The following is a 26,690-nucleotide window of genomic DNA, read 5'->3' as shown; positions in this document are numbered from 1 at the left end:
TTATTACAACCACCTCCCACCCCTCCCTGCGCAGTAATAGTCCATCTCTCACCCCTCCCCGAGCAATAACACTCTGCCTCCCACCCTTCCCTCAGTACAAATGGTGTGCTTCCCCTTATAAAATGGTCCAAAAAATGGTCCACAATTACCCCGAACTAAGTAATGGGCTGCTGGTGAAGCTCAGTTCCGATAAATTCAGACTTTTTTTTCTGCCGCATGTCATAAATGCAACAGGCCCTCCAACGCTCATCATTGAATGAGAATCGTTTGACTTTGAGAAACACGAAAGGGTATGGGAACGAGAACGAATATCGTGTGACTTAGCAGATGGGAGGGTGACTCACGATTTGTCGCTTGACTGGGTACATGGCTAATGCGTATGGCATTGGTATTAATAGCGAATTTTGTAATTACATATTCGCTTCGGCAACCGCCATTTCTAACGTCTTGGTTTGGCTCTTGAGTAGATCTCTTCGTATTGAGATACGGGCAAATCAACTCTTTTCATCTCACAGACGCTAACTGAAAAAATCTGAAGGTGTGTAACTGAACCATTGTCTTTCATTTATTATGATCGTTACGCGATGCTCAAGTTGCCTTCGAGTCGACTTCCAGATGTCAGGAGCGAAAGACTCGACTTAACTATCTTGAAAACATTTAGATCAATGATTTTCGCAACCATCAGTTTTCAAATTTGCGTTCACTTGTCATTTTCGTTTTAATTTATTTAAAGTTTTCAAAAAAAAGCCGCGAATGCAATGATAAATATTCCCCAAATGATGCTTATAGTCGAATTGATCAGGCAATCAACACACGAGTCAATAACTGCTTAATCTTGAAGGAACTGAATCACCCTTTAACTCGAAGTAGAAAATTTGATTCTAGCGAAAAGGTCTAAATGGAATTTTGGGGTTTATAATGGTTAGCTGAAAAATCTCGAAGGGTCCCTGAATATGCCGAGCGACTTTAATGCCTTTCATATTTTTTACATATTCGCGTCGGCCACCGCCATTTCTAACGTCTTGGTTTGGCTCTTGACTAGATCTCTTCGTATTGAGATACGGGCAAATCAACTCTCTTCAACTCACATAAGCTAGCTGAAAAAATCTGTGTAACTGAACCATTGTCTTTCATTTATTATGATCGTTACGCGGTGCTCAAGTTGCCTTCGAGTCGACTTCCAGATGTCAGGAGCGAAAGACTCGACCTAACTATCTTGAAAACATTTCGATTAATGATGTTCGAAATCTTTTATGATTGAACAAGCCACTTAGGCACAAAACACCATCTTTTTTAAACGAGGATTCCATAAGCTTGCAAAACTATTTCCACGGCCTGTAAAATGGTTACTAACACACAGCTTTGAATACAACTGCGTCAGGAGGCTGTGTTCCCATTTCTTTTGTCTTGTAATGAAGAATGAGAATATGGAATATTCTGGGATCCGAATACATTTTGATTTTTACTGTTTTCCTTGAAATTGTTAGAAACCTTACTGAAACCATCAATTTGGTTTCCTAGAATTATTTATTAACCTTAATGTAGGTATGTGCATTAAGTTGCTTGTTCGCTTGTTTTCCAAACCTTCGAGTCCTCGGATGCCCTAAGCTTCGGCTTGAGCTTGCTAATAGTACAATTTCACCAAATAGCCTTCTCTTCATTTTTATTGTGTTTTCAAACGATTGCAGCTCATAACCCAATGCTTTACTCTAGCCTTGTAAAGTGAAAGATGAATGAACATTCATCGCGTTACTGTTTCCTCCCTGCAACCCCTCATTCGTTACCCATAATAGAAAATTTTTATCCTGTTCGTACGTGAGGATGTTTCCAGAGACACGATGCATTGTTCTTGCCCCAAATATTGCAACTTATTTTATCACACGGTGATCTAACATAAAGTTCAGAACTTCCTTCTGGTCATCCTCGCCAATGCGCGTTATCTTAATAGCGTGACTATGATGTCATTCGTCTTTGCCCCTGCGGTGGGGTGGCCTAATCGGTGTCTCAAAATATGTTATCCTCTCGTCCGTTCGCCCGTCCAGAAAATCTTTATATCCGTGCTCCTTCATCCAAAAGGAAATGTAGATTATTTTCTTGACTGCCTGAAACTCATGAAATTGCAACGATGCAAGGAAAATTCAGTAGTCTAGGTTCGAATGGGGAGTAATTTGAATTTCAATCAATGCTTGCAGTGAATTTGGATTTACATACCGCTTGAAGAAGGTTATTTACAAGATGACATACGATACGTATTCGCTATTTCTGCGTATACTGCCGCTTCAAGTCGGGTTCATTTTCAGTTCTGATATCTTAATTTTTGCCAATTATAATCGCTTGTTCTTTCCTAATATTTTAGTGAATATCCTTTGTAAGGAAGTCTCTTTTTGCATATTTCAAATATCCCTAAAGTAATTCAGTATATTGAGGATATTATTTTCTTTAATTCCCAAAAAGACAGTTTAAAGATGTTGTCTAAGCTGAGAAAGAAGATGAGGAAGTCTAGGATTCGCAAGGTAATCCAAATTAAATCTGCATATTTTATATAAACTTTTTTTTTCATGTTTGTTAACAGCTATCTAAGAATAAGAAATAGAACAGGAGAAATAATGGTCCTCTAATTTTCTCTTTCTTATTGGTATGTGTTTTTTTTGTTTTTAATTTTTATTTGAATGTTAGTACTATTTGAAAATTGTTACTGATATACATTACTTATAATACTAACATTAATGACATTTCTTACGTTCTCACATTACTTTACAATAACAAACTTTACTTTCAAAAACTAGTACTACTTACAGTAGCAACAATACTTACAGCACTTATTTTATTTACACGACTTTAACTAGGCAATCTTCTAAAAGTAACATTACTTACCAAACTAAACATCACTACATTGCTAACATTGCAAAAACTCTTTAGTACGTAATACTACGGAGAGCAGGGAAGTAGAACGTTTAATAAACTAGGCTTATTACATTAAAACTAATGGTAGAATGGTAGAAAGGGGAGTTGCTCACACTAGTACGGGAATGAAAGATTCCCACTTTTCGTAATGTTTCACGAGTGTACCATTTCTTTGGGCGATCAAAATTCTAAGTTAAGTGTGACTTTTTTTGTGATAGCACATATGAATTCTATGCTGCTAATTTAAGGGCTAAGGACCGAAAATTCCGTGATCTCGTCTGCTAAGGTCAATGACAAAAGGAAGGTAGAAAAATTTAGTAACTACCGGTATATACTGTATACACAAAGGCAAACGTGAAGCAACTGATGGTGCACAATTCTGCTCAAAAGTCAGGCGCATAACCCAACAGTGGAGAATCGTAGACGCGATAGTAAATAAGTAATATTCAACCTTTCTAAAATGCTTTTATGACTCTCTCATTCTCTTAGGAATCTAGTAGTAGAGAAAAAGAGGACAAAATTAAGAGAAAAGAAAAAGAAAAGATTGAAGCATTAAAAAAGGAAGAGGTATTTTTGTCAACCCTTTAGCTCCCAGATCAAATTTGTAATTTTCCTTACTGTCAACTATACAATTCTTGTAATGTTAGCTTAGAGAATTTAGAATCGGAACAACTAATTATCCCCAATTAATATTTTTCTTTATTCTCATCACTTTTTTACCGCCCTGCGCAGAAATTTTGGTATAAAAAAAGTCAGTCGAAAAGTCGATTAAAATAATTTGTATGATCGAGTAAAAGCTCCATTGACCAGTAGCGTTTACTATTACAACCACCTCCCACCCCTTCCTGCGTAGTCATAGTCCGTCTCTCACCCCTCCCTGAGTAAACTAACTGTTTATTTTCCGACTTATTTTGGGGGCCAGACATGAAATTCGAGCATCCTGAGGCTCCAATGGCATGTTGTTTTAAATATCGATAGAGAATATAATTAAATCAGGCCATGTGTCTCATCAGTTAGAGACAACGAAGGACCATGGGAAACATTCGCAAAATATCAGCTTTCTGTTTTTCTGTGACCGACGTTTTGACTTGTTTAGTGGTACCTTACTAAGTTCCTGATCACATGAAACAGCTCTTTTTTTTAAATGACGTTTTCTTCAAGCTCTGTTTCGTTACTTTATTCAAAGTACGAGACATTTTCACCTGCTTTTGTTCAGATACCACGGGATAATTGGGTTATACTTTGAATCCCTTTACAATTTTTTTAAGAAAGCAGCGAGCTTTGCTAAAATTCACTTTCATTCATTTTGGCAAGCTGCAGCGCCACTAAAGGCAGGAAAACCGATACGATTTTTTTCACTGGTGAAAAATTTCGCCTTCGGCTTATGATTGGTCAGACGATTACTTCCCACTTGTGTGAAAAAACTGCTCGACCAATCAGAATTTGTGCTGTTTATTATTTTGAGAGACAATTTCCCTTGGAGTGAATCTCAGCATGTATATAATGATCGAATATGTCGTATTTTTCAAACACATTTGGCATTGCTGTTATTGCTCGTGATACCCGGAGTAAACAACATGCGAAGGTACGAAATAACACACAATAAAGAATAAGTAACTGGAAATATACTGAGTGTATATATATTAGTATATACTATACTAAATATACTAAGCTGGAAATATACTAAGCGGCGCATTAAAAAAATATATGGAATAATAATTGCAAAAGCCATAAAAGTAAAGAAGTAACTTGCACCTTAGCCTAAACGCGTGGCTTGAAAATCCAACATGACGGCTGTTTTTTAGATTGTCGGAGCGTGATAATAAAATTGAAACGCATACACAGAAACTCTGGAATAGCCTCTTTGGAAGATATACGACGACCAAATGGTAATTTCAGACTTGGGCTTTTCCACAGGGTGTCCAAAAAGACTTTGGACGCGACGAAGTTGGGGCTGTAAACTTATGGAAGTGGAAGTTCGAGTCCAACTCTCTTTCTTCTTTAGGTAAGCGTTAGTGAATAGTTATTTTACTTTTGTCCTTCATATATCAATGTTAATACAAGAGGATAACATCCTATTCGTCACAAGTACTGATGTACCCTTAACCTACTGTTGATGACATTTCGTGGCCATGGGCTCAAACCGTACTCTCAGATTGAATATGCACGACAGTGATTTTCCTAACTCTTCTTCGAGTCTTGTCAGCGCTTAATTTTTTGATGAGGTGAAGGTGAAATGTGAGCTAAATTCTACATGAAAAACAAATAGAAACTTATCATGCGTTACTGCGTGGTATTTAGGATACGTATTTGGTTTTGGAATTAATATTTTACTAATACTTCTATTTTATATTTCGTGAAACAATTGCTTCAAAAATTCCTTGGTCGTTTTTAACAAGACGCGAGTGTTATTGAAATATATCACCTTAACAACGATGTATTGGACTTCTTCGCTTGCACACCCGGGATTCAACGCCTTGCTGGCATCGAACTCCTGCGTTTTGTAAAAAATTTGTTCTTTTCAGCCTGACCTTTTGAATGCCTTTTTTAAAGATGAATTTGAATAAACCTACCTTCCTAGAAAGCTGATATTTTTGTGTTCTGTCGATTTTCCGATAAAGCTCGTGAGAGCTGGCTTATAATCAATTTTTTACGCTTGCTCTAGACAGGCAGAACATAACCCCCAGACTATCAAAAAAAGATCAGAAAAAGATCAGAGCAGATATTGTCTGCATATTTAGTTGTTTAAACCTCGCATCATTCTCAACAGCACATAAGAAAAACACTTTGTGATCGGTTTGCTCTTACGACGTCGCTCTCTGCCTCTTGTTATTTTAGGCCGAACAATAATGATTTCACCCTTATAAGTGTTAAAATGGAAGAACTCAATGCGCAATCTCAAATAGTGACTATGGCACTTTAAGGATAACGTTAATGAAAAGCTTTGTTTAAGAAACCTCAACGTAAAAAAATTAAAAGACATTGATTGATAACTCATTTGGTCTAAGACTTCATACGAAGATTATCAATGGGCTGATTTTTTCTATGAGGTGTCATAATTACTTACACTAGTTGATAGCACTCAGTGAATGTTGGCGAGGAGGTATCTTACAATTTTAATGATATTGCATTTTGATTTTTTCTTTCTTCCAGACCTTCATGATTGCATCCTACCACCATTGATACGCAATGTAAGGAGAACGCTTGACTGTGGGTTTGGTTTTTGTTAGTTTGTTTGTTTGCTTTTTGGAACTCAATAATGTAAGGTTAAGTCAATTCCAAAAGCCGATAGGGGAATTGACAAGCGTGTATCACACATAATACTCAAGATATCTGGAAAATTCATACTTACCACCGTGAGCAAAATTACGCGTCCCGTCAGACTTAAGTCTCGATTGGGAATTGGTCAATAGGCTACCAAAAACCCAGACAGAGGCGGAGTTTTCTATACTAATGTCTGAACACTTTGTTGGCTTCCCGCCGTTTGGCGGGATGCGTAATTATGCACACGATGGTAAGGCCCTTCCGCACAAGCTATTAGACGCTGATAAAACTTGGTTCTCTTCACTCAAAATCACATCAAAATTTGTCCTTGCTAAATTTCAAGTGTGCTGCACGTATCATCACCCCCGAGGACACTTTTACGTAAGAGGGCGGGGGTGTGCGCCGGAAATTTCGAAAACGACCCTTATAAAATAATAAAAAGTACCTGAGTCTTATCTGTGTGGGAGTGGCAACAATTGATGTCTACCCCTAAAAAGTACCAATTCAAAAGCAAAAAAATTGAAAAATCCCCAAAATAAAAATTCCTTGATCGATGTGCTCTAGAGGCTCAAGTCATATCATTAAAATCGTCATGCTTATTTCAGGTATTTTATTGAGCGAAGAACACCCTAAAACGTACCAGCTAGGTCTCTGGTTTTTTTTACCCCTAAAAGTTACGACAAGCATCCTTACCCATTTCCGATCGCCTTCTCCACCCCAGTCAGCACCTTAAAACAAAGATTTGCCCCCCAGTGAAAAAAAAAATGATTTGCCTCAGTCGCCCCCCACCTCAAAAATCTAATGTTCCGTCCCTAAGTTACCTTTTACATAATTCCGAAATGAGTTTCGTTCCGGAACGAAATGAATTTCACACCGCGTTTACATGCAAGATAACTTAGCCTGTAAAAACAATTATTTATGTCCTGTTCTGTCTTTTTCTATGTTTCCCTCGCTCCTAAAGAGGATTCATACAGACATAAGAGTCGTACCGCGTTTATATTATACAGGTACAAGAATGAATGTTTCGTTCTGGAGTGAAAACCCCTATAAACCCATTCAGAAATGACTCGTTTCGGATAAACTTTACTCTAGTGTTATGTGGCATTCTTGAACAAAACTCATTCCGATATCATGTAATTAAAAGGCTCCTAAAAGTTTTTATTCCCAGAGCATCACGCTTTGCTCTCCTGTCGAAATACTGTAAATTTCAAAAGTGTTGATGCAACAACCCACTTTTAACTGCTTCGCTACCACTGAAACAACGATCAGTTACCACAAAAGGCAAATATTCTAATATTTTCAATTCAACATAAACAAAAATTTATATACAGGGTAAATATTCATTTATGTCAGTAGGAATTATTTCGTGATTAGCTTATGATGTAAATAGAGGAGGGGAAAACACAACGCAAAACCTGGGCTCCTGTCAAAAAGTAATACCCAGGCGTTATAAAATAATCGAAACAGCTAATAAAATCATAACCTAGAGTGTTATGGTAGATTTTTTAACAAATTGTAGTGATTAATGGCAGTAAACGGTGACGACAAGAAGGCATACCATGCATATTTCATAGTCGCTAGCAAGTAAATTTTGCTGGACTTTGAGTTCGTCTCAAGATAGAACAACACAAATACACAAGGAAATTTTTTCAGTGACTTTTTAACCATCCTTTTGTCTTTTAAAAGCTCGAAGCTCAGTAGATTCTGTCATATCGGTCATTGTTATGTCGGACAAAATATTTTCCAAAAAATAAATATTACTTTGCCAGCTCCAGTAATGACAAGGGATCAAGTTTAGATAATAAAACAAAGGATTATGTTGACCGAAATACCTGAGGTCAAGGTTATTCGTTACATGAGGTCACACAACTCAGGTAATATTCACGGTGAAAATTTGCGTATTTGAGCGATCGAACGAAAAAAATAATTTCTCAAAAACTAAAATATATTTTCACAAAAAAACTACACCACCGTCATTAGGACATATTGGGCTACAAAACATGAAAGTAGGAGTGAAATGAAATTTTGGGCGACTTGCCACAATATTTCAAATTTGTGCGATGGATGCTGACATCCTCTCTTAACTTGTTTAGTGGTACCTTACTAAGTTCCTGATCACATGAAACACCCCTTTTTCTAAATGACGTTTTCTCCAAGCTCTCTTTTGTTACTTTATTCAAAGTACGAGACATTTCACCTGCTTTTGTTTAGGTACCACCGAATAATTGGTTATGCTTTGAACACTTTTGCTTTTTTTCTTGGAAAGCAGCGAACGTTTCTAAAATTCACTTTCAATCATTTTGGCGTACTGCAGTGCCACTAAAGGCAGGAAAACCGATAAGATTGTTTTCACTGGTGAAAAATATCGCCTGCGGCCTGTGATCGGTACTTCTCACTTGTGAGAAAAACTGTTGGACCGATCAGAATTTGTGCTGTTTATCATTTTAAGAGACAATTTCCCTTGGAGTGAATCTCAGCATGTATATAATATAGTTAGAGACAACCAAGGACCATGAGAAACATTTGTAGAATATTAGTTTTCTGTGTCTTAACATGTTTAGTGGTAACCTACTAAATTCCTGATCACATGAAACAGCTCTTTTTTACAAATGACGTTTTCTCCAACCTCTCTTTCGTTACTCCAAGTACGAGACGTTATTCAAAGTACGAGACATTCTTACCTGCTTTTGTTCAGATACCACGGAAAAATTGGTTACGCTTTGAATACTTTTACATTTTTCTGAGAAAGTAGCGAACGTTGCTAAAATTCACTTTCATTCATTTTGGCGAGCTGCAGCGCCACGGAAGGCAGGAAAACCGATACGATTGTTTTCACTGATGGAAAATACCGCCTGCGGCCTGTGATCGGTCACACAATTACTTCTCATTTGTGAGAAAACTCCTTCGACCAATCAGAATTTGTGCTGTTTATCAGCACGTACATAATAATCAAATACACATTCGGCATTACTCTTATTGCTTATGCAACCTGGTGTCAGCTGAAGGTACGAAATAACACATAATATATACACAACAAAGGGAACGAAACAGAGCTGAAAATATACAGAAACATCTGGACCTTGGCCTCAACGCGTGGCTTGAAAATCCAACATGACCGCTGTTTTTAGATTGTCGGGGCATGATAATACAATCGAAACGCGTGCGCAGAAACTCTGGAAGATATACGACAACCAAATAGTAATTTAAGACTTTTTTCACAGGGTAGCTCAATATTACAGCGCAAATTTCCAGCCCTAGATCTAGGGAGGTCTAACTCTTCTTTCTCTGAAGGTAAGCGTTAGCGAATGGTTATTTTTCTTTTTTTTCCTTCTCAGCTGTCCATATATCGATCTTGATACAACTAGATAACATCCTAATCGTCACAAGTACTGATATACCCATAAACTACTGTTAGTGACATTTCGTGGCCATGGGCTCACACCGTGCACTGATTGAACTTGTACGACAGTGATTTTCCTAACTCTTCTTCGAGTCTTATCGGTGCAAAATTTTTCTGATGAGGTGAAGGCGAAATGCGAACTAAATTTCATATGAAAAGCAAATAGAAACTTATCATGTGTTACTGAATGGCGTTTGTCCAAAACTCAAAATGAAGACTGAAGTTCGGGTACCTTATTGTCTTCGAGATATTTCTTAAAGCGGCTAAGTCACGATTCACGCATGCGCATTTAAAACGAAGGAAATAGTGACAACAGGCCGTTGGTAACCTTTGCCGTCCAGTTTCAAAAAATCCGTTTAATCTTGGGATTTTGCCACCTCCAAAAGCTCTCATACAAAAGTACATTAAGGAAAAGTCTTTGGTGTTGTTTTGGAATGAATATTTTACGAATACTTCTATTTTACACTTCGTGAAACGATTGCCTAAAAAATTCCTTGGTTGTTTTTTAATAAGGTGCGAGTGTCATTGAAATATGTTACCAAAACAACGGTGTATTAGACGTCTTCGCTTGCACATCCGGCATTCAACTTCTTGGTAACATCGAACTCCTGCGTCTTGTAAAAACTTTGTTCTTTTCAGCCTGACCTTTTGAATGTCTTTAAGGATTCCTTTGAATAAACCTGTCCTTCCTAGAAAGCTGATATTTTTGTGTTCTGTCGATTTGCCGATAAAACTCGTGAGAGCTGCCATATAATCAATTTCTTATGCTTGCCCTAGACAGGCAGAACATAACCTTCAGACCGTGTCTTTATCGAGAGGGAAAGCCCTAAAATCTATTGAGAAAAAGATCAGAGCAAATAGTGTCTACACATTGAGTTGTTTAAACCTCACATCATTCCCAACAGTGCGTGAGCAAAACACCTCGTGATCGGTTGGCTCTTACGACGTTGCTCTTTTAAGTATCAAAATGGAAGAACGTAATGCGCAATCTCAAAGAGTGGCTAAGGCTCTTTAAGGATAACGTTAATGAAAAGCGTTCTTTAAGAAACCTCGACGCAAAAATTAAAAACATTGATTGATAATCTATTTGTTCTAAAACTTCATAGGAAGATCATCAATAGAGTGAAGTTTATCTATGAGAAGTCACAATTACTTACACTAGTTTATAGCACTGAATGTTGGCAAGGAGGGGTCATATTCATCTTAATGGTATTGATTTTCTTCTTTCTTTCATGCTTCGGTTATGCTTCCGTCCCTTTATCAGAGTCGCCCAGGGTAAGGAAAATGCTTAACTGTAGGTTTGATTTTTGTTTTTATTTCTGTTTCTTTTTTTTTTGGTACTCAATAACTTAAAGCAAAATAGTGTCATAAATAAGTTTTAGAATTTCTCCAGCAAAATCGAGTGAGCGATAGCTGAATAGAATTGGTTTTAACCAAGCCAATCATCAGGAAAAAGTAACCAATTGTGACTGGTTAAATTCTGGCAATGGAACCATGGAATTTCCTGTTCGTTTTGCGATTCTGCTCTAGTCTCCTCAATTCAAAAAGTAGCACAAGGCTTAACGTGATCTTCTTAATCAGTGGCCAGCTAGTCAGATCAAATTAAGAAAGTGTTCTTTAATGTCTCTCGTTTATCGTGGCATTAACATTTCTCAGAATGAAGATCCTATTCTAAGTATAATGCTGGCACTGTCAACCGTTCAGCTTCAAAGTGAAATTTGGTATTCTTATGCATACGTTTTCTTTCAGAGGACTTCGTTACGGTCACTGGGAGCTAAATATCATTTCTCTAAAGGTTAGCGTTATCAAGTGTCTATTTTCTTCTCCTCAGCCGATTAGTCCATCCGTATGTCCATCTAGATATGTGCGCTTTATTGTTTTGACCTACATGTCAAAAGAACTGTTATGCCTATAAGCCACGATTGAGAACATGTCGTGGCCATGGGCTTATAACGTGCAATCGAACCTGTGTAAACTTTGCTATTCCTTACCCTTCCTTTACCTTGCTATTGGTGTTGGCACATAGTCTTTTGAAGAGGTGAGGGAGAAATATTTTAATTCTACACTAGAAGAAAGGGAACTCAGTTTATCATCCGTCACTGAGTACTCTGAGTCCAAGATATTAAAAGAAGAATTGTGAATAAGTTTGTTTTAGCAAAGAGACTTTGCTTTCTTTAGTGTCATCAAGTGTTGATTGTCTATATATTAAGTTGTTTAAACTTCGCATCATTCTCAACAGCCCGTGACCAAAACACTTTGTGATCTGTTAGCTTTTACGACGTCGCTCTCTGCCTCTTGTCGATTAGTCGAGGTCGAAGAATAGTGATTTCACGCTTTTAAGTGTCAAAATGGAAGAACTTAGTACGCAGTCTTAAAGAGTGACTTACGCCCCTAAAGGCTAACGTTAATGAAAAGCGTTGTTTAAGAAACCTCGACGCAAAAATTAAAAACATTGATTGATAATCTATTTGTTCTAAAACTTCATAGGAAGATCATCAATAGAGTGAAGTTTATCTATGAGAAGTCACAATTACTTACACTAGTTTATAGCACTGAATGTTGGCGAGGAGGGGTCATATTCATCTTAATGGTATTGATTTTCTTCTTTCTTTCATGCTTCGGTTATGCTTCCGTCCCTGAATCAGAGTCGTCCAGGGTAAGGAAAATGCTTAACTGTAGGTTTGATTTTGGTTTTTTTTCTTTTTTTTTTGGTACTCATTAACTTAAAGCAAAATAGTGTCATAAATAAGTTTTAGAATTTCTCCAGCAAAATCGAGTGAGCGATAGCTGAATAGAATTGGTTTTATCCAAGCCAATCATCAGGAAAAAGTAACCAATTGTGACTGGTTAAATTCTGGCAATGGAACCATGGAATTTCCTGTTCGTTTTGCGATTCTGCTCTAGTCTCCTCAATTCAAAAAGTAGCACAAGGCTTAACGTGATCTTCTTAATCAGTGGCCAGCTAGTCAGATCAAATTAAGAAAGTGTTCTTTAATGTCTCTCGTTTATCGAGGCATTAACATTTCTCAGAATGAAGATCATATTCTAAGTATAATGCTGGCACTGTCAACCGTTCAGCTTCAAAGTGAAATTTGGTATTCTTATGCATACGTTTTCTTTCAGAGGACTTCGTTACGGTCACTGGAAGCTAAATATCATTTCTCTAAAGGTTAGCGTTATCAAGTGTCTATTTTCTTCTCCTCAGCCGATTAGTCCATCCGTATGTCCATCTAGATATGTGCGCTTTATTGTTTTGACCTACATGTCAAAAGAACTGTTATGCCTATAAGCCACGATTGAGAACATGTCGTGGCCATGGGCTTATAACATGCAATCGAACCTGTGTAAACTTTGCTATTCCTTACCCTTCCTTTACCTTGCTATTGGTGTTGGCACATAGTCTTTTGAAGAGGTGAGGGAGAAATATTTTAATTCTACACTAGAAGAAAGGGAACTCAGTTTATCATCCGTCACTGAGTACTCTGAGTCCAAGATATTAAAAGAAGAATTGTGAATAAGTTTGTTTTAGCAAAGAGACTTTGCTTTCTTTAGTGCCATCAAGTGTTGATTGTAATCTATTTGTTCTAAAAAATTCATAGGAAGATCATCAATAGAGTGAAGTTTATCTATGAGAAGTCACAATTACTTACACTAGTTTATAGCACTGAATGTTGGCGAGGAGGGGTCATATTCATCTTAATGGTATTGATTTTCTTCTTTCTTTCATGCTTCGGTTATGCTTCCGTCCCTTTATCAGAGGCGCCCAGGGTAAGGAAAATGCTTAACTGTAGGTTTGATTTTTGTTTTTATTTCTGTTCCTTTTTTTTTTGGTACTCAATAACTTAAAGCAAAATAGTGTCATAAATAAGTTTTAGAATTTCTCCAGCAAAATCGAGTGAGCGATAGCTGAATAGAATTGGTTTTAACCAAGCCAATCATCAGGAAAAAGTAACCAATTGTGACTGGTTAAATTCTGCAGTGGAACCATGGAATTTCCTGTTCGTTTTGCGATTCTGTCCTAGTCTCCTCAATTCAAAAAGTAGCACAAGGCTTAACGTGATCTTCCTATTCAGGCCTACTCTGAGACCTTAAGTCGCCTTAAATCGCCTAAAGTCGCATTATTTTTGGTGCCAATTTTGCTAAAGTCGCCTTAAGTCGCCTTAAATCGCCCAAAGTCCCCTAAAGTGATGGCGACTTGAGGTCCCAGAGTAGGCCTTTATTCTGTGGCCAGCTGGTCAGATCAAATTTAGAAAGTGTTCTTTAATGTCTCTCGTTTATCGTGGCATTAACATTTCTTAGAATGAAGATTATATTCTAAGTATAATGCTGGCACTGTCAACTGTTTAGCTTCAAAGTGAAATTTGGTATCCTCATGCAAACGTTTTCTTTCAGAGGATTTCGTTACAGTCACTGGAAACTAAATATAATTTCTCTGAAGGTTAGCGTCATCGAGTGTTTATTTTCTCTCCATGGCTGTTTAGTCCATCAGTATGTCCATCTAGATTTTTCGCTTTATTGTTTTGACCTACATGTCAAAAGAACTGTTATGCCTATAAGCCACGATTGAGAACATGTCGCGGCCATGGGCTTATAACGTGCAATCGAACTTGTGTAAACTTTGCTATTCCTTACCCTTCCTTTACCTTGCTATTGGTGTTGGCACATAGTCTTTTGAAGAGGTGAGGGAGAAATATTTTAATTCTACACTAGAAGAAAGGGAACTCAGTTTATCATCCGTCACTGAGTACTCTGAGTCCAAGATATTAAAAGAAGAATTGTGAATAAGTTTGTTTTAGCAAAGAGACTTTGCTTTCTTTAGTGTCATCAAGTGTTGATTGTCTATATATTAAGTTGTTTAAACTTCGCATCATTCTCAACGGCCCGTGACCAAAACACTTTGTGATCTGTTGGCTTTTACGACGTCGCTCTCTGCCTCTTGTCGATTAGTCGAGGTCGAAGAATAGTGATTTCACGCTTTTAAGTGTCAAAATGGAAGAACTTAGTTCGCAGTCTCAAAGAGTGACTTACGCCCTTCAAGGCTAACGTTAATGAAAAGCGTTCTTTAAGAAACCTCGACGCAAAAATTAGAAACATTGATTGATAATCTATTTGTTCTAAAACTTCATAGGAAGATCATCAATAGAGTGAAGTTTATCTATGAGAAGTCACAATTACTTACACTAGTTTATAGCACTGAATGTTGGCGAGGAGGGGTCATATTCATTTTAATGGTATTGATTTTCTTCTTTCTTTCATGCTTCGGTTATGCTTCCGTCCCTTTATCAGAGTCGCCCAGGGTAAGGAAAATGCTTAACTGTAGGTCTGATTTTTTTTTTGTTTCTGTTTCTTTTTTTTTTGGTACTCAATAACTTAAAGCAAAATAGTGTCATAAATAAGTTTTAGAATTTCTCCAGCAAAATCGAGTGAGCGATAGCTGAATAGAATTGGTTTTAACCAAGCCAATCATCAGGAAAAAGTAACCAATTGTGACTGGTTAAATTCTGGCAATGGAACCATGGAATTTCCTGTTCGATATCCGATTCTGCTTTTATAGACTAGTCTCCTCAATTTAAAAAGTAGTAGAAGGCTTAACGCGATCTTTTTATTCAGTGGCCAGCAAGTCAGATCAAATTTAGAAAGTGTTCTTTAATGCCTCTCGTTTATCATAGCATTAACATTTCTCAGAATGAAGATTATATTCTAAGTATAATGCTGGCACTGTCAACCGTTTAGCTTCAAAGTGAAATTTGATATCGTTATGCAAACGTTTTCTTCCAGGGGACTTCATGGTCGCTGGAAGCTAAATATCATTTCTCTGGAGGTTAGCGTCGTCAAGTGTTTATTTTTTTCTCCTCAGCTGTTTAGTCCATTAGTAAGTCCATCTAAATATGTAGACATTTCTTTGTTTTCATATTTTCCATATGCAGCATTGAGCCTACTTACCTGTCATATTTGGAGCAAAATTTTGCCACAAATACGTTTTTACTTCCCAAAAACTTACATAAAAGTTATCAATTACTTACCGCTTCTGCCCTACCTATCTTGGGAGTTGTATTTCCCCGCTTAAAACCCTGAAAGATGCCTTAAATTTTGGTAATGGTGAATGTACTGAGGTTTGATTATCATTGCTAGAACACCACTTTTTTCACAAATTTATCACGAACGCTGCTACCCGGCTTAAAAGTTATGATCTTACACAAGCCTTACTAAGCGGCAGCCATTTTTAAATGGAAAAGCCTGCATAATGAGGGATATCCGCCATCTTGTCTTGGATTGTTGGTAATAACTAAAAACATAGATATGGCGCATAAATAGTCAGTCCTGAAAGTTTTTTCGTATAAATTGTTGTCTATTCAGAAACCCAACAACTGAACACATTCACAACTTTCCTTGTAGACCATCCTTTTCGGGAGTGGACATTGGGCAAATGTATTGGAGCCGGAGCTTTTGGCAAGGTACGTTAACTTAAATTGTAATCAAGGATTTGACGTAAAAGTAAATAAATGCCAGAAAATAACAGGATTGTACTCAACATTTTGTGAGACTTGACTACAATCTTTGGATAAAATGTGCTTCTCATTGAAACTGAGTAATTTTAAAGAGTAGCCCTATTATTAAATCAACACCGAGCTCAAGTTAGTTCTAACTTAGCGGAGGTTAGAATCACGGTATCTAGATTACAGTAACAAGGCTACTTTGTTTCTTATCCTTCAATATTTTTGCAGCGCGTGAAACAATTATTAATGTTAACGATCAGCCTGTTGTTTGCTTGTTCCCTTGTCAATGTTCTCTGTTACGAATTAAAGAAAACACAAATATATCTCTTCTTCTGTAACGATCACAAAACATTGTCTCATCTTGAATACATTTGAAAGGCAGGCTTTTATCGTGATTGACGGAAAGGTTTGAAAATTGGGGAATATCACCGGTTACCATATGGCAGGCAGCACCCGTGGGCAATATGAAGTGAATACTGCGTTCCGATTGGCTACCCGCGCGGGCAAGACGAGCCCATCTTGCGCTTTCCCGTTTTGATACCGCGCAAGAAAGGAAAAACTGCCCGGGATGCACTAACAAGTTTGGAAATTTTTTGAAATGTTAGTCAGAGAGTTTTAGCGGTAGAGGACAGTCCAAACAAAAAAGGCATGAACGAGTTTCGTGAGTTTATTGTGCTACAGAAACTGTTGCTCGAAATTCGATAAGTCATTATTGATTCTATTAAAATTGAAGCGAAACCTTTTTGCTGTACAATAAATCCTTTATTGACCAAGCTTGTTTGGTCAAGATGGCTTGATTTTAACCCCGTTCTTTTTTTTTTGCGTGTGTTTTTATGGACCTCTACTTTGTCTCGGTCCGTAAAAATGCAAAAATGAACTTGTCCAATATCCAGCCAATCTTGACCTCACGCTTGGTCAACAATGATTAAATACCGTATTTCCTCGAACAAGCGCCCGGGCGCCTATTTGAAATTTCGGCCGAAATGGGGACGCTTATTAAATTTTCCTTTTAACGAACTGTAACTTTATTTTGGCCACATCTTCCATATACGTATACGTGAAATCAATATTTAAATATTTTGTTTATATAAACAAATAGGGAAAGATTTATTTGCTTAAAGAGCTGACAGGGAGGAGGCAAAGAAGTATGACGACGATGTAATTAGAAATTACAAAGTGAAGCATGTGCATGGCTCTGACAGTTTATAGCTTGTTGGTCGCATTCTGATTGACCTATCATTCCTTAGTCAACTACTTCCTTCAAACACATCCCAATAACTCAGTAATGCTTGAAATTACTGGTCCTCGAAGGCTAGAGAATGGTCTGGATATGCCTGAGAAGATTTTTAAATCTCTAATATAGAAACTGAAAGACTTGTTCAGTGAAATCCGGCCGAATCGAAGCTCATAAAAACAGGCAGGTTTTTTCACATGACAATTAGGAAACAAACTGTTGAAGGCTTGTGCTTTATAAATGAACGACAGCTGAATTCACTGGAACATAAAGACTTCTCGGGATGACAGCGCCGTAAAACTCGCCTACTGTGACTGAGGCGGCCATCCACTCGACGCATCGGAAAGGATGTTAGAGCAAGCTCCTAGTTGATCACTCGAAGGGCGGCCGATGTAATTTCTGAGGCTTCTTCACTGCGATGACCGGAGGTCGTCATGATGAGCCAGTCGCGATGGACGTCAGCATGATTCTTTATCAGCATGAATTCTAACAATTGTGCCAGTTGGCCATATCTTTCATCATTCCTGTTTTATTCTCTTTTTGAACACGAAACTATACTTTCTTTACGAGTGTTACTGTGTTTAATTCTTATTGCCGTACGTAAGCCTGCAATCTAACCAAGCGAAAAAACCTTCAAAACTCGGACTGTCAATTACGTTTTCTCTGTGAGGATTTTCGTCTCTATAGTAACGTAAATTATGGTGCTCGGCATGTTTACAAACCTTTGTTTGGTTCCTCTGTTGCTATTTACCGCCTCGCTTGTTCCGAAATGTCACTTTCAACTGAAGATAAAAAAAGCCTCGCCCCCCCGGACTGGTCCTAAATCTCCTTGAAGAAACTCTTCTACAGCCAGTGCTGAAGACTTTAATTACAGTTTTTATTATAATTAAGGGCTGGAAAATAAACTAACTGGAGCTCCGCTTTTAAAATTGGCTAAATCTATATATTATTTAATGGAATATAACATAAAAAAATTTGAAAGATTTGGGGCAAATTTAAAGTTATTCCTAGTCATCGGTAATAAAGTTCGAAGAAATCTTACAATATTATTTCTACAGAATTAAGTGAGGAAGTCACGTACCACGTTGCAACAACTCCAACAGAGAACAGACTTGTTCTCTTACAGGATGACCCCGCCGTAGGCACACTTCATTCTTTTTGCGAAGAGAACACTGTTTGTAGAGTAGAGAAGGTTGTGTATCTCCTTCTAAGGTAGTCGATTTTATTTCTGAAAACGGCAACAACCATCGATTTAATCTGGGCAATTTTTTTAGGTGTATGAGTGTTATTTTTCAAGTGGAAACTATAAAGGCTCGTGTGCTGTAAAAATAGTCAAGATAGAGCCTCAATACATTCAATCGCAAAAGGTTAGTCTTATACCCTTTGATGTAAATGTTTTATTTCAAGAATAAATCAGATTTTAGCTGTACGGTTTACTGCTGCATCAAAAAATTTGTCTATTAATTAAAATGATCCTTCTCTTCGGATTTACGAAGAATTCATTTATCTTGAAAATTTTACTTCTTTGAGATTCCAGGAAGTGGAGGTACTCTTAAATGAAATCAGTATTTTGAAAGACATCACTCACGACCGAGTTGTGGCCTATTATGAAAGCGAAGAGAAAGACGATCATCTTCATCTATTTATGGAATTGATGATAGGGGTAAGTTTAAAGAAGAGCAACATTAAATGCCTCTGAAGTTCATGAATGATTGCAATAACCCTTTGAGTGTTCTTAAGTCTTGATGGATATTAATTGAGATGAGGGGCGTTACTGAGATCAAAATAAACTTAAGTTTTACTATAGCTTAGGATACAGCTGATAACGCTTTCTGTAAGTGACTTCTGGTTAATGAACATTGACTTTTTCTGATTCTATATTTCTTTAATCTACCTTAGTTAACATCATTATTATTGTAAATATATTTAGCAATCACTCCTCGATTGTACGTTGGATGTGAGATGACAGATAGCCAACGAGGCCCACAGGGTCAAGTTGGCTATAATCAACTCATATCCAACAAGCGCGAGTGGAATAATTATTTTATTAAAAACGCCCCAAAATATAGATAGATCTTCCCAACTTAAATTTGTTAGAACAAACGGAATATTCAAAAACACTTTCGGTTTAACTCGTCTTCATAGCTCATATCTCTTGAATTCATGTTGCATTATCCAACGATCAAGTATTAGTATATACTAAAAGAATGGATAGCGTTGGAGGGAAGCTCTGATCGGCTTCTCAAACTCCGAATATACTTTGATATTCGCAAAGTATATTCGCAAGTTCGCGGGATTTGCGCCCGAAAATATTTTAATCGTTGCTGGAATCAATGAGTTGAATTATTTCTTATGGTACCATCTGATATTATCTCACTGATTTAGTTTATACCGATGGATTATAAATTGCCAATAATCTCCTGAATGTACTAAAGCAATTATTTACCACTGTGTCTGTAGCTAGCGGCCCGGTAAATATCCACCACCAGCCACCTCCACTTTGATGAATAGTTGTGAATTGTAATCTATGAGATATTTTTGCCCGAGCGCGTTTGGTCTCAAAACGTCACGTTACCTAACATGCCCCACCGAAAACAAAGAAAATCGGATAATATTCTCTAAGTGAGTCCCTAAAGTCGGAGTTAAGAATAAAATTCAAGATAAGACAGTGTTTTAGTGTTTTTACAGAGAAGGGACATATTTGTTTGTTTATGAAGTCGTACCAGCGAACACTGAAAAGTGAACATCCCAGTCAGTGAAAGTTAAACTTTTCGTGAACATTAAGTCCTCCGCGCTGCAAAAATATTACATAGGATGATAGACACAGTAGCCTCCATCTGACGCGAAATTATGCTCGTACGTTTGTCCTTGGACAATAAAAGTTCCTTAAAGCTCATAGTTTTCCTCGAGCTTCGCTCTCGGAAAACTGTTCTCTTCAAGGAACAGATAAGGACAAGTATACGAGCACAATTTCGCACTAAATGCATGCTATTGTTTATTTAATCTACATGAAAAATACCGACATTTTGGCGTTAAGCACGCTAAATATTGTTTGATGTTATTGTTAGGGATCATTGACTGATCGCATAAAGGAGGAAAAAGTTCTCTCTGAAGAGGAGTCTAGAAAGTACGCCATGCAAATGTTGGAAGGAGTATCTTTTCTGCATTCAAAAGAAATTATTCATAGGGACATCAAAGGTGCAGTAGATAAAGACATCGATTAGCTATCATGCAAATAATTGTCTGAGATGCCAGTTTTTGTCTTCTTCCTCATACGTGGTCTTCATTTGCAATCGTCTTTGAAATTATCCCCACACAATTCAAGTACTCAATTCACAATAAAAGTTCAGGGAGAGAATATCCAGTGATGCCTAATACCGATATTAATCACTTCAGCGGGGGTAAACTTTGCTCTCATGTCAATTGCCGTATGTTGTGCATTACCTGAAGTCTTCATTAATCTCTAATTGATTCATTCATATATTCTTAGGATCAAACGTCCTTCTAGATTTACATGGAAATGTTAAACTAGCAGACTTCGGACTATCAAAAATAATTCAGGTACAATTCTATGATATTTTGGATCCTTTCAATCAATTGTATCCTCTGACGTGTTTGTTGCGGGCAGAACGGTTAACGGTCAATTCGCCACCACAGCAAACTCGCCACTACTGAAAGTCAAATCGCCACCGGTGGCGATTTGAGTTTTTCGTTATGCGTAGCCTGTCGTGTGAATCTCACATTAAATGAAATAAAATTTGTTGATATCAAGAAGATTAAAATCATTTTGCGTAAAGCGAAACCAGAGTGATTTTCGCCGAATGATATTCGCTAGGTGATTTTCGCCGATGTTAAGGAACCGCATGAAATTTACATCAAATGAAAACTAGGATGTAGTATCTTGTAACATTAACAGCAAATTTTTATGAATAAACATTTTTCTCAATAAATGGCTCCTTTAGAAACCACCAAATGCGAAAAAAGTCAATTCAGTAGCCAACAAAAGTTAACAAAGAAGAAAAATAAAAAACGAACAAATTAAAATCTGAATCGAATAATAAAAACAAACAGAAGTTATAATAATTCAGTAACTATTTTGGCTTTCACATCTTACTACAAACGCCCAATTTTCATAAGCCAGTCAAGATACTAAACCTATAGAAAGTAATTTGTGAGAGGAAGGGAATTCGAAGCGCATTTTGGGCAATTTGAGCACTGATTAACTCATCGATCGTCGCCTCAGAATTGGGAAAATTTAGCAGCCAAAATTTTGTTTGGCATTTCAGGATCTACCTTTAGGGTGTGCTCCCTAATCTAAAAGTCAGATTTTAGAAATTCAGAGAAAGATCCTTTAACGATTATACTTCCTCCTACAACGACATTGATCGAGAAATTCGAACGCGGCCGTCGGAGGGAACATCAAAGTTTGCCCTCCAGGGACTCCTAGAGGACGCCAAGTCGCTTTCAGCAAAATTTCGCCCACACTCTCAATTTCGCATCATCAAAACTGAAAAATGAGACAACTTTCAAAATCTAGACTTTCATATGATATAATACTCATTAGGTTTGATTAAGAATTGTGTTTGTCAGGACAGAATTCTTGTTGAAGATCACGTTGACATTCTTTTTGCTTTAAAGAAAGAAAAGACGCCAAGTCTGTTTCTGTAAACTTCGCTGTATTTATGCGCGCTCTTTGTCGCAATATGCTAGTACTTCTTAGCCTTTTGATGTAAGTTTCATACGATTTCATAGAAATCGGCGAAAATCACTTGGCGAATATCACTCGGTGACAGTCACTCTGGTTTCGCTTTACGCAAGCTGATCATAATCTTAGTGGTATCAACAAGTTCTATTTCATTTACAATTAACGTTCCATATTTTAGAGGTTACACACAACTTCTGAGTCCCTCTCCCTTTTCGCCATACAATACTACATCTTAGCTTTCATTTAATGTACGTTTCATGCCACAGGCTACACATATCGAAATAATTGACTTTCAGTGGTGCATAACAAGTTTTGCGCTGGCGAGTTTGTTATGGTGGCGAATTGACCAGATACGAACAGAACGCGCACTTCATTTGGTTGATTTTGCAGGAATAGGATTCTCACGAAATGCACATGAGCAATATCAGACATATCATGACAATGCATTTCTTAAGCCTTACAAACAGACGGCTGAAGACTATAAGCCGCGATAAACCGATATAAGAACTTGTGTATGGATTCTATTCCCGTGAAAAACCATAATGCGATCACACGAAGAGATTCTTCACAAATTTTAACACGCCCCAAATAGGGCTTTGCTCTTTGTGAGCATGGAAGTGATTAACGGTATTTCATTGATTTGACATTTGGAAGTGGAAAACTTGTTTGTTTACTCGTAATTTGGCGATTTCAAATGTTGCACATAATTCCTTGCAAACCCCACCCGGAACGTCCGAAACTGTCTTTGATATTAACCTGTGGGGTCATTGGTCTAGGGCGACGTGGTAAGAGCATAATTTAAAACAAATCAGCCAGAAAAAAAATAAAAGATTCTTGATCTCTTTCATTCATACCCAGAAAATTGGGAGTAAAACCAATCTTTTATCCTATTGCGGCACTCCCTACTGGATGGCACCTGAAATATTCAGGGGAGAAGGATACGGCAGAAAAGTAGACATTTGGTAAGTTTAACTGTCTTCATGATAAGTAAAACACACATAGAGATGATAGAGAGAGACACAGAGAGAGAGAGTGCTGCAAGGGAATAAGGTGGGAATACTGCGAAGTTAGCTGTCTAACTACTTGTGATAGACCTGCTCCTTCGCGTTCCTCCCATTCGGCCGATGACTGTCTCTACGTCGAGGCTATCAGCCCTTTCCCTGGATCTGATTTCATGAAAGAGAGGATCAAGTTTCATGAGAGTACGACGATTAAAGTTTATTTAAATAATTGTTTAAGATGCATTTCTGTTCTCAAAGAGTTGGTTTCTTTCTTTCCTATAAAGGAGTGTCGGTTGTACTGTTGTGGAAATGTTGACGGGAAGCCCTCCGCTGGGTGACCTCGAACCAGCAGCGGCCATCTTCCGTATTGGATCTGAGCCAACGGTACCAAAGTTGCCGAAGGATACATCAAAAGCTACAAAGGATCTTATTGCGGCTGCTTTGACATGGTTTGTATAAAAACGTATATGGAAATGTTAGAGGTAGTAAGGATGAACTATTCATACTTGCTTCAATTGTAGGAACCCTAAGGAACGACCACAGTCGAAAGATTTGCTGGATGAATTTTTTTGAAGTGCCGTTCGGATTCTTTTTGGGGTAAGCGCCTGATGAAGCATTCACTTTCTTAAAAGAATATAAAATTTGAATTTGACTTCTTGTTAGTGGGCTAAAGGATTTGCCAGTAGAGAAAGCGCGGCTGAGTGACTGCATAGTACTTGCAATGCGGAAGTTCCAAGTTCGAAACACGCATTCACAGTTGTCTGGATTTGCTTTTTAACTGTTCCAAACTCAACAGTTCCACCATACTTGTAAATAGCCAACTGGTTCCCCTTCTGCCATTTGGTGTTTTTAAAAAGCACGCATTCAACCCCTAGTTACACAGGCCATGTGTTAATTTTTATTATATAGTTGGTGCAGTGTCATTCACACCACGTTTTCATTTGATATTCGGAAATTCTATCCTTCATTTCTTCTTCACTCGTTCGTTTTTATCAATTTATTTTCATTCTTCAATTTTCATTCATATCTTTTCATCCATTATTTATCTATCTATTTATTTATTTATTTATTTGTCTGGCTAAATTTTCCTTTTTTAACGAAAACTAATCAAAAGGAAACTTTTAAAAGGCTCCTTTTCTATGACTTCTGTACTTCGAACTTTTGAATGGTTGTACGTAAATCGCAGCACTAAGGGCACCTTTTGTTATTTCGACAGGGCTTCTCGGATGTTCCAATCAAAGACTGATCCATGTGCCTATGTAATGTAATCAAAGTAAAGCAAAAAGAAAGTAGTTTTATAAGAGTTCTTTGCAACTATGCTTGATGCAACTCTTGTTAATGTAATGATGGAATTTAAAAATGGGAGAGGTTTGGTGAATTTCCTCCTATCTGTCAGAATAATTGCCCTCCGGGGTCCCTCAGGGAAAAACTTAGACCCATGACCATTTCTTGTACTTATAGATGATTTATATGTTGATAATTTAGCTAATGTACGGAAGTACGTTGACGATATGACCGTATCTGAAATCGTTGCCAAGGGCAACCGAAATTGTACCCTGGAGATTGCGCATAAGGTTGCGGAGTGGTCTACGCAGAATAGAGTCCACCTCAATGGCGAGAAATGTAAGGAGCTCAGGATATCTTTTGTAAAGGATAAGCCACAGTTTGCACCTATTGTAGTAGATGGTAATGAACTAGAGAGGGTGTCTAGTGCTAAACTACTAGGTCTGACCATTACGAGCAACCTTACATTGAACGAGCATATTAGTGAAAAAAGCGTCAAGGCGTCTGTATTTTTTAGTGCAGTTAAAAAGATCAAGAGTTCCTCGGCAGGATATGTCCACTGTTTACACTGCTTGTATACGCTCTGTTCTTACGTACGCGGCACCCGTCTTTTTTTAATGCTCTGCTAAAGTACCTAGTGCTATGTCCGCGTTTTGTGTTTGCGTCGTTCGCAGGATCTGTGCGCTGCTTGACAGTTTTGACAAAATATGGTGAGTAAACTTGTAAATCACCTCTTCCCAAGAACGAGCACCGGATGGGAAAAAAAGAGAACTTTGTGATTAATTACTCGTTATAGTTTCTTATTTAGATTTTTCAAATGTACGGCGTGGTAAACTAATTAATTAAAATAATCAGATTTCGATTTTAAAATCAAAATCAAAATTTCCCTTCTCTTATTTTAAAAACTACTGTCTTCAATTTCAATCTTTTTTTAAATTTTCTTCTGATGGCCTCAGTTTTAGAATTATAAGTTTCATTTCCAGTGATGAGTTCGCCAGAGCGGGACGCGACGTATCATTGAGCCTTTAGAGCCGTGCAGTCGTAATGATATAAAGATGATTCATTGCGATATGAAATAGGAGATGACCTAATAAGATCTTACATGTAAATGTTAGGACTGATAGACGTCAACTTTCTGGCGAGCCTCAGGACCTCACTTCACGGGCTTCCTGTCACGCCACTCAGAATAGCCGTGGAATATGATAACATCGCTGTCGTAAAATGGCTGTCACGGGGCAAACGTCAACAACAAAGAAGCCGTATGGAGTACGAAATCAGATGAAATCACTTCCGGTTCGTTTATTTCTAGCACGTGCTCAGTCCCCTGTATGACGCCTCTGCATTTTGCCCAATCTGCCGCGTGTGTTAAGATTCTTTTGGAGAATGGGGCCGACATGTCTACGCAAGACTGCATGGGAAAGACACCTGTGGCAATGGCAACACTATACGGCCGTTTTGACGTATTGGAAGCACTCTGTTGTCACGGAGCGCCTTTAAATCTGGCGAGCTGTTGGGGAGCGACTCCGCTGATGTATGCTCAATACGGGCGCAGTAAGTCTGAACGAGTGTCAGCTACGGAGATTTTATGTCGGTTTGGCGCTGATGTCGATTTGCAAGACAGAAATGGACGAACCGCCTTGCATCTGGCCAAAGATGTGGAGTGCGTTTGTCTGATTCTTACTTATCATGGAGACCCTAGTATTGAGACGGTCTTTGGAAAAACAGCCCTTGTCACAGCCGCTGAGAATCAACGCTTGGACATTTGCCGCATGTTATGTGACTCACAAGCTGTGGTTAGCCTTGGAGCCTTGGGTCGGGGGTCAACTCTCTTTTGTGCCATATCACGTGATACTCAGGCCTGGCTCATGGAATGTTCTCGAGATGTCAGACAGCTAAGCCATCTTTGTCGCTGTGTGATACGTAACCAACTCAAATTGAATTATAAAAATATTTTTGAGGGAGTTAGACGGCTTCCCTTGCCTACACCCCTTGAAACTTACGTTTCTTTTAATATGAAAGACCAAATTTTGAAATGATAAATTAATAATATTTTGTTTATACCTTTTCCATGATTATACGAGTTGATATTGTAAGAAGCCGCCGTTACTTCAAGACTATCTTTTAAGCTCCAAAAAGTTACTGCGTGTACACAAGTAGGAAGACTTAGGTGTAATTATTTGTAACAAGCTTACTTGGAATGCTTTGTGCGAAACACTTGATTTATCAGGGATATTTGAACATTGCAGTTATCAAAAAGAAATTATACGTAAAAACAGCTGCAATCGTGTGGGGTTAATAAATAAGAAGTAATGATAGGTAAAGTCTCTGTTCCATCGCTAAAAAGTAATTTATCATCCGGTTAACAAACATCAAAACAAACTTCGCTGTCTCTCTCAGGGTC

At 37.8% G+C, this 26,690-nt stretch overlaps 1 protein-coding gene and 1 long non-coding RNA gene across 2 annotated transcripts; both read left to right on the top strand.

Annotated features, from left to right (window-relative positions):
* The first annotated feature begins 382 nt into the window (after window positions 1-382).
* Window positions 383-25,381, top strand: LOC136280472 (mitogen-activated protein kinase kinase kinase 2-like). Its single transcript, XM_066165727.1, has 19 exons — window positions 383-538; window positions 2,455-2,513; window positions 3,394-3,471; window positions 4,822-4,909; window positions 6,058-6,095; window positions 9,390-9,459; window positions 10,833-10,843; window positions 13,961-14,006; window positions 14,855-14,865; window positions 15,347-15,389; window positions 15,965-16,023; window positions 18,574-18,666; window positions 18,837-18,962; window positions 20,368-20,497; window positions 20,790-20,860; window positions 22,863-22,966; window positions 23,290-23,454; window positions 23,527-23,602; window positions 24,222-25,381. Exons 2-18 carry the CDS (start codon window positions 2,466-2,468, stop codon window positions 23,576-23,578), a joined length of 1,233 nt encoding a protein of 410 aa, XP_066021824.1. The 5' UTR covers window positions 383-538; window positions 2,455-2,465; the 3' UTR covers window positions 23,579-23,602; window positions 24,222-25,381.
* Window positions 12,205-13,410, top strand: LOC136280474 (uncharacterized). Its single transcript, XR_010717253.1, has 3 exons — window positions 12,205-12,224; window positions 12,692-12,737; window positions 13,326-13,410. It is a non-coding gene; the product is annotated as an uncharacterized lncRNA (long non-coding RNA).
* Window positions 25,382-26,690: the final 1,309 nt, after the last annotated feature.

The sequence above is a fragment of the Pocillopora verrucosa genome, chromosome 4, assembly GCF_036669915.1.
Source record: "Pocillopora verrucosa isolate sample1 chromosome 4, ASM3666991v2, whole genome shotgun sequence".
In the NCBI taxonomy this organism is placed as follows: Eukaryota; Metazoa; Cnidaria; class Anthozoa; order Scleractinia; family Pocilloporidae; genus Pocillopora; species Pocillopora verrucosa.
Note: the sequence above shows the minus strand (reverse complement) of the source record. Positions and strands in the feature narration are given on the sequence as shown.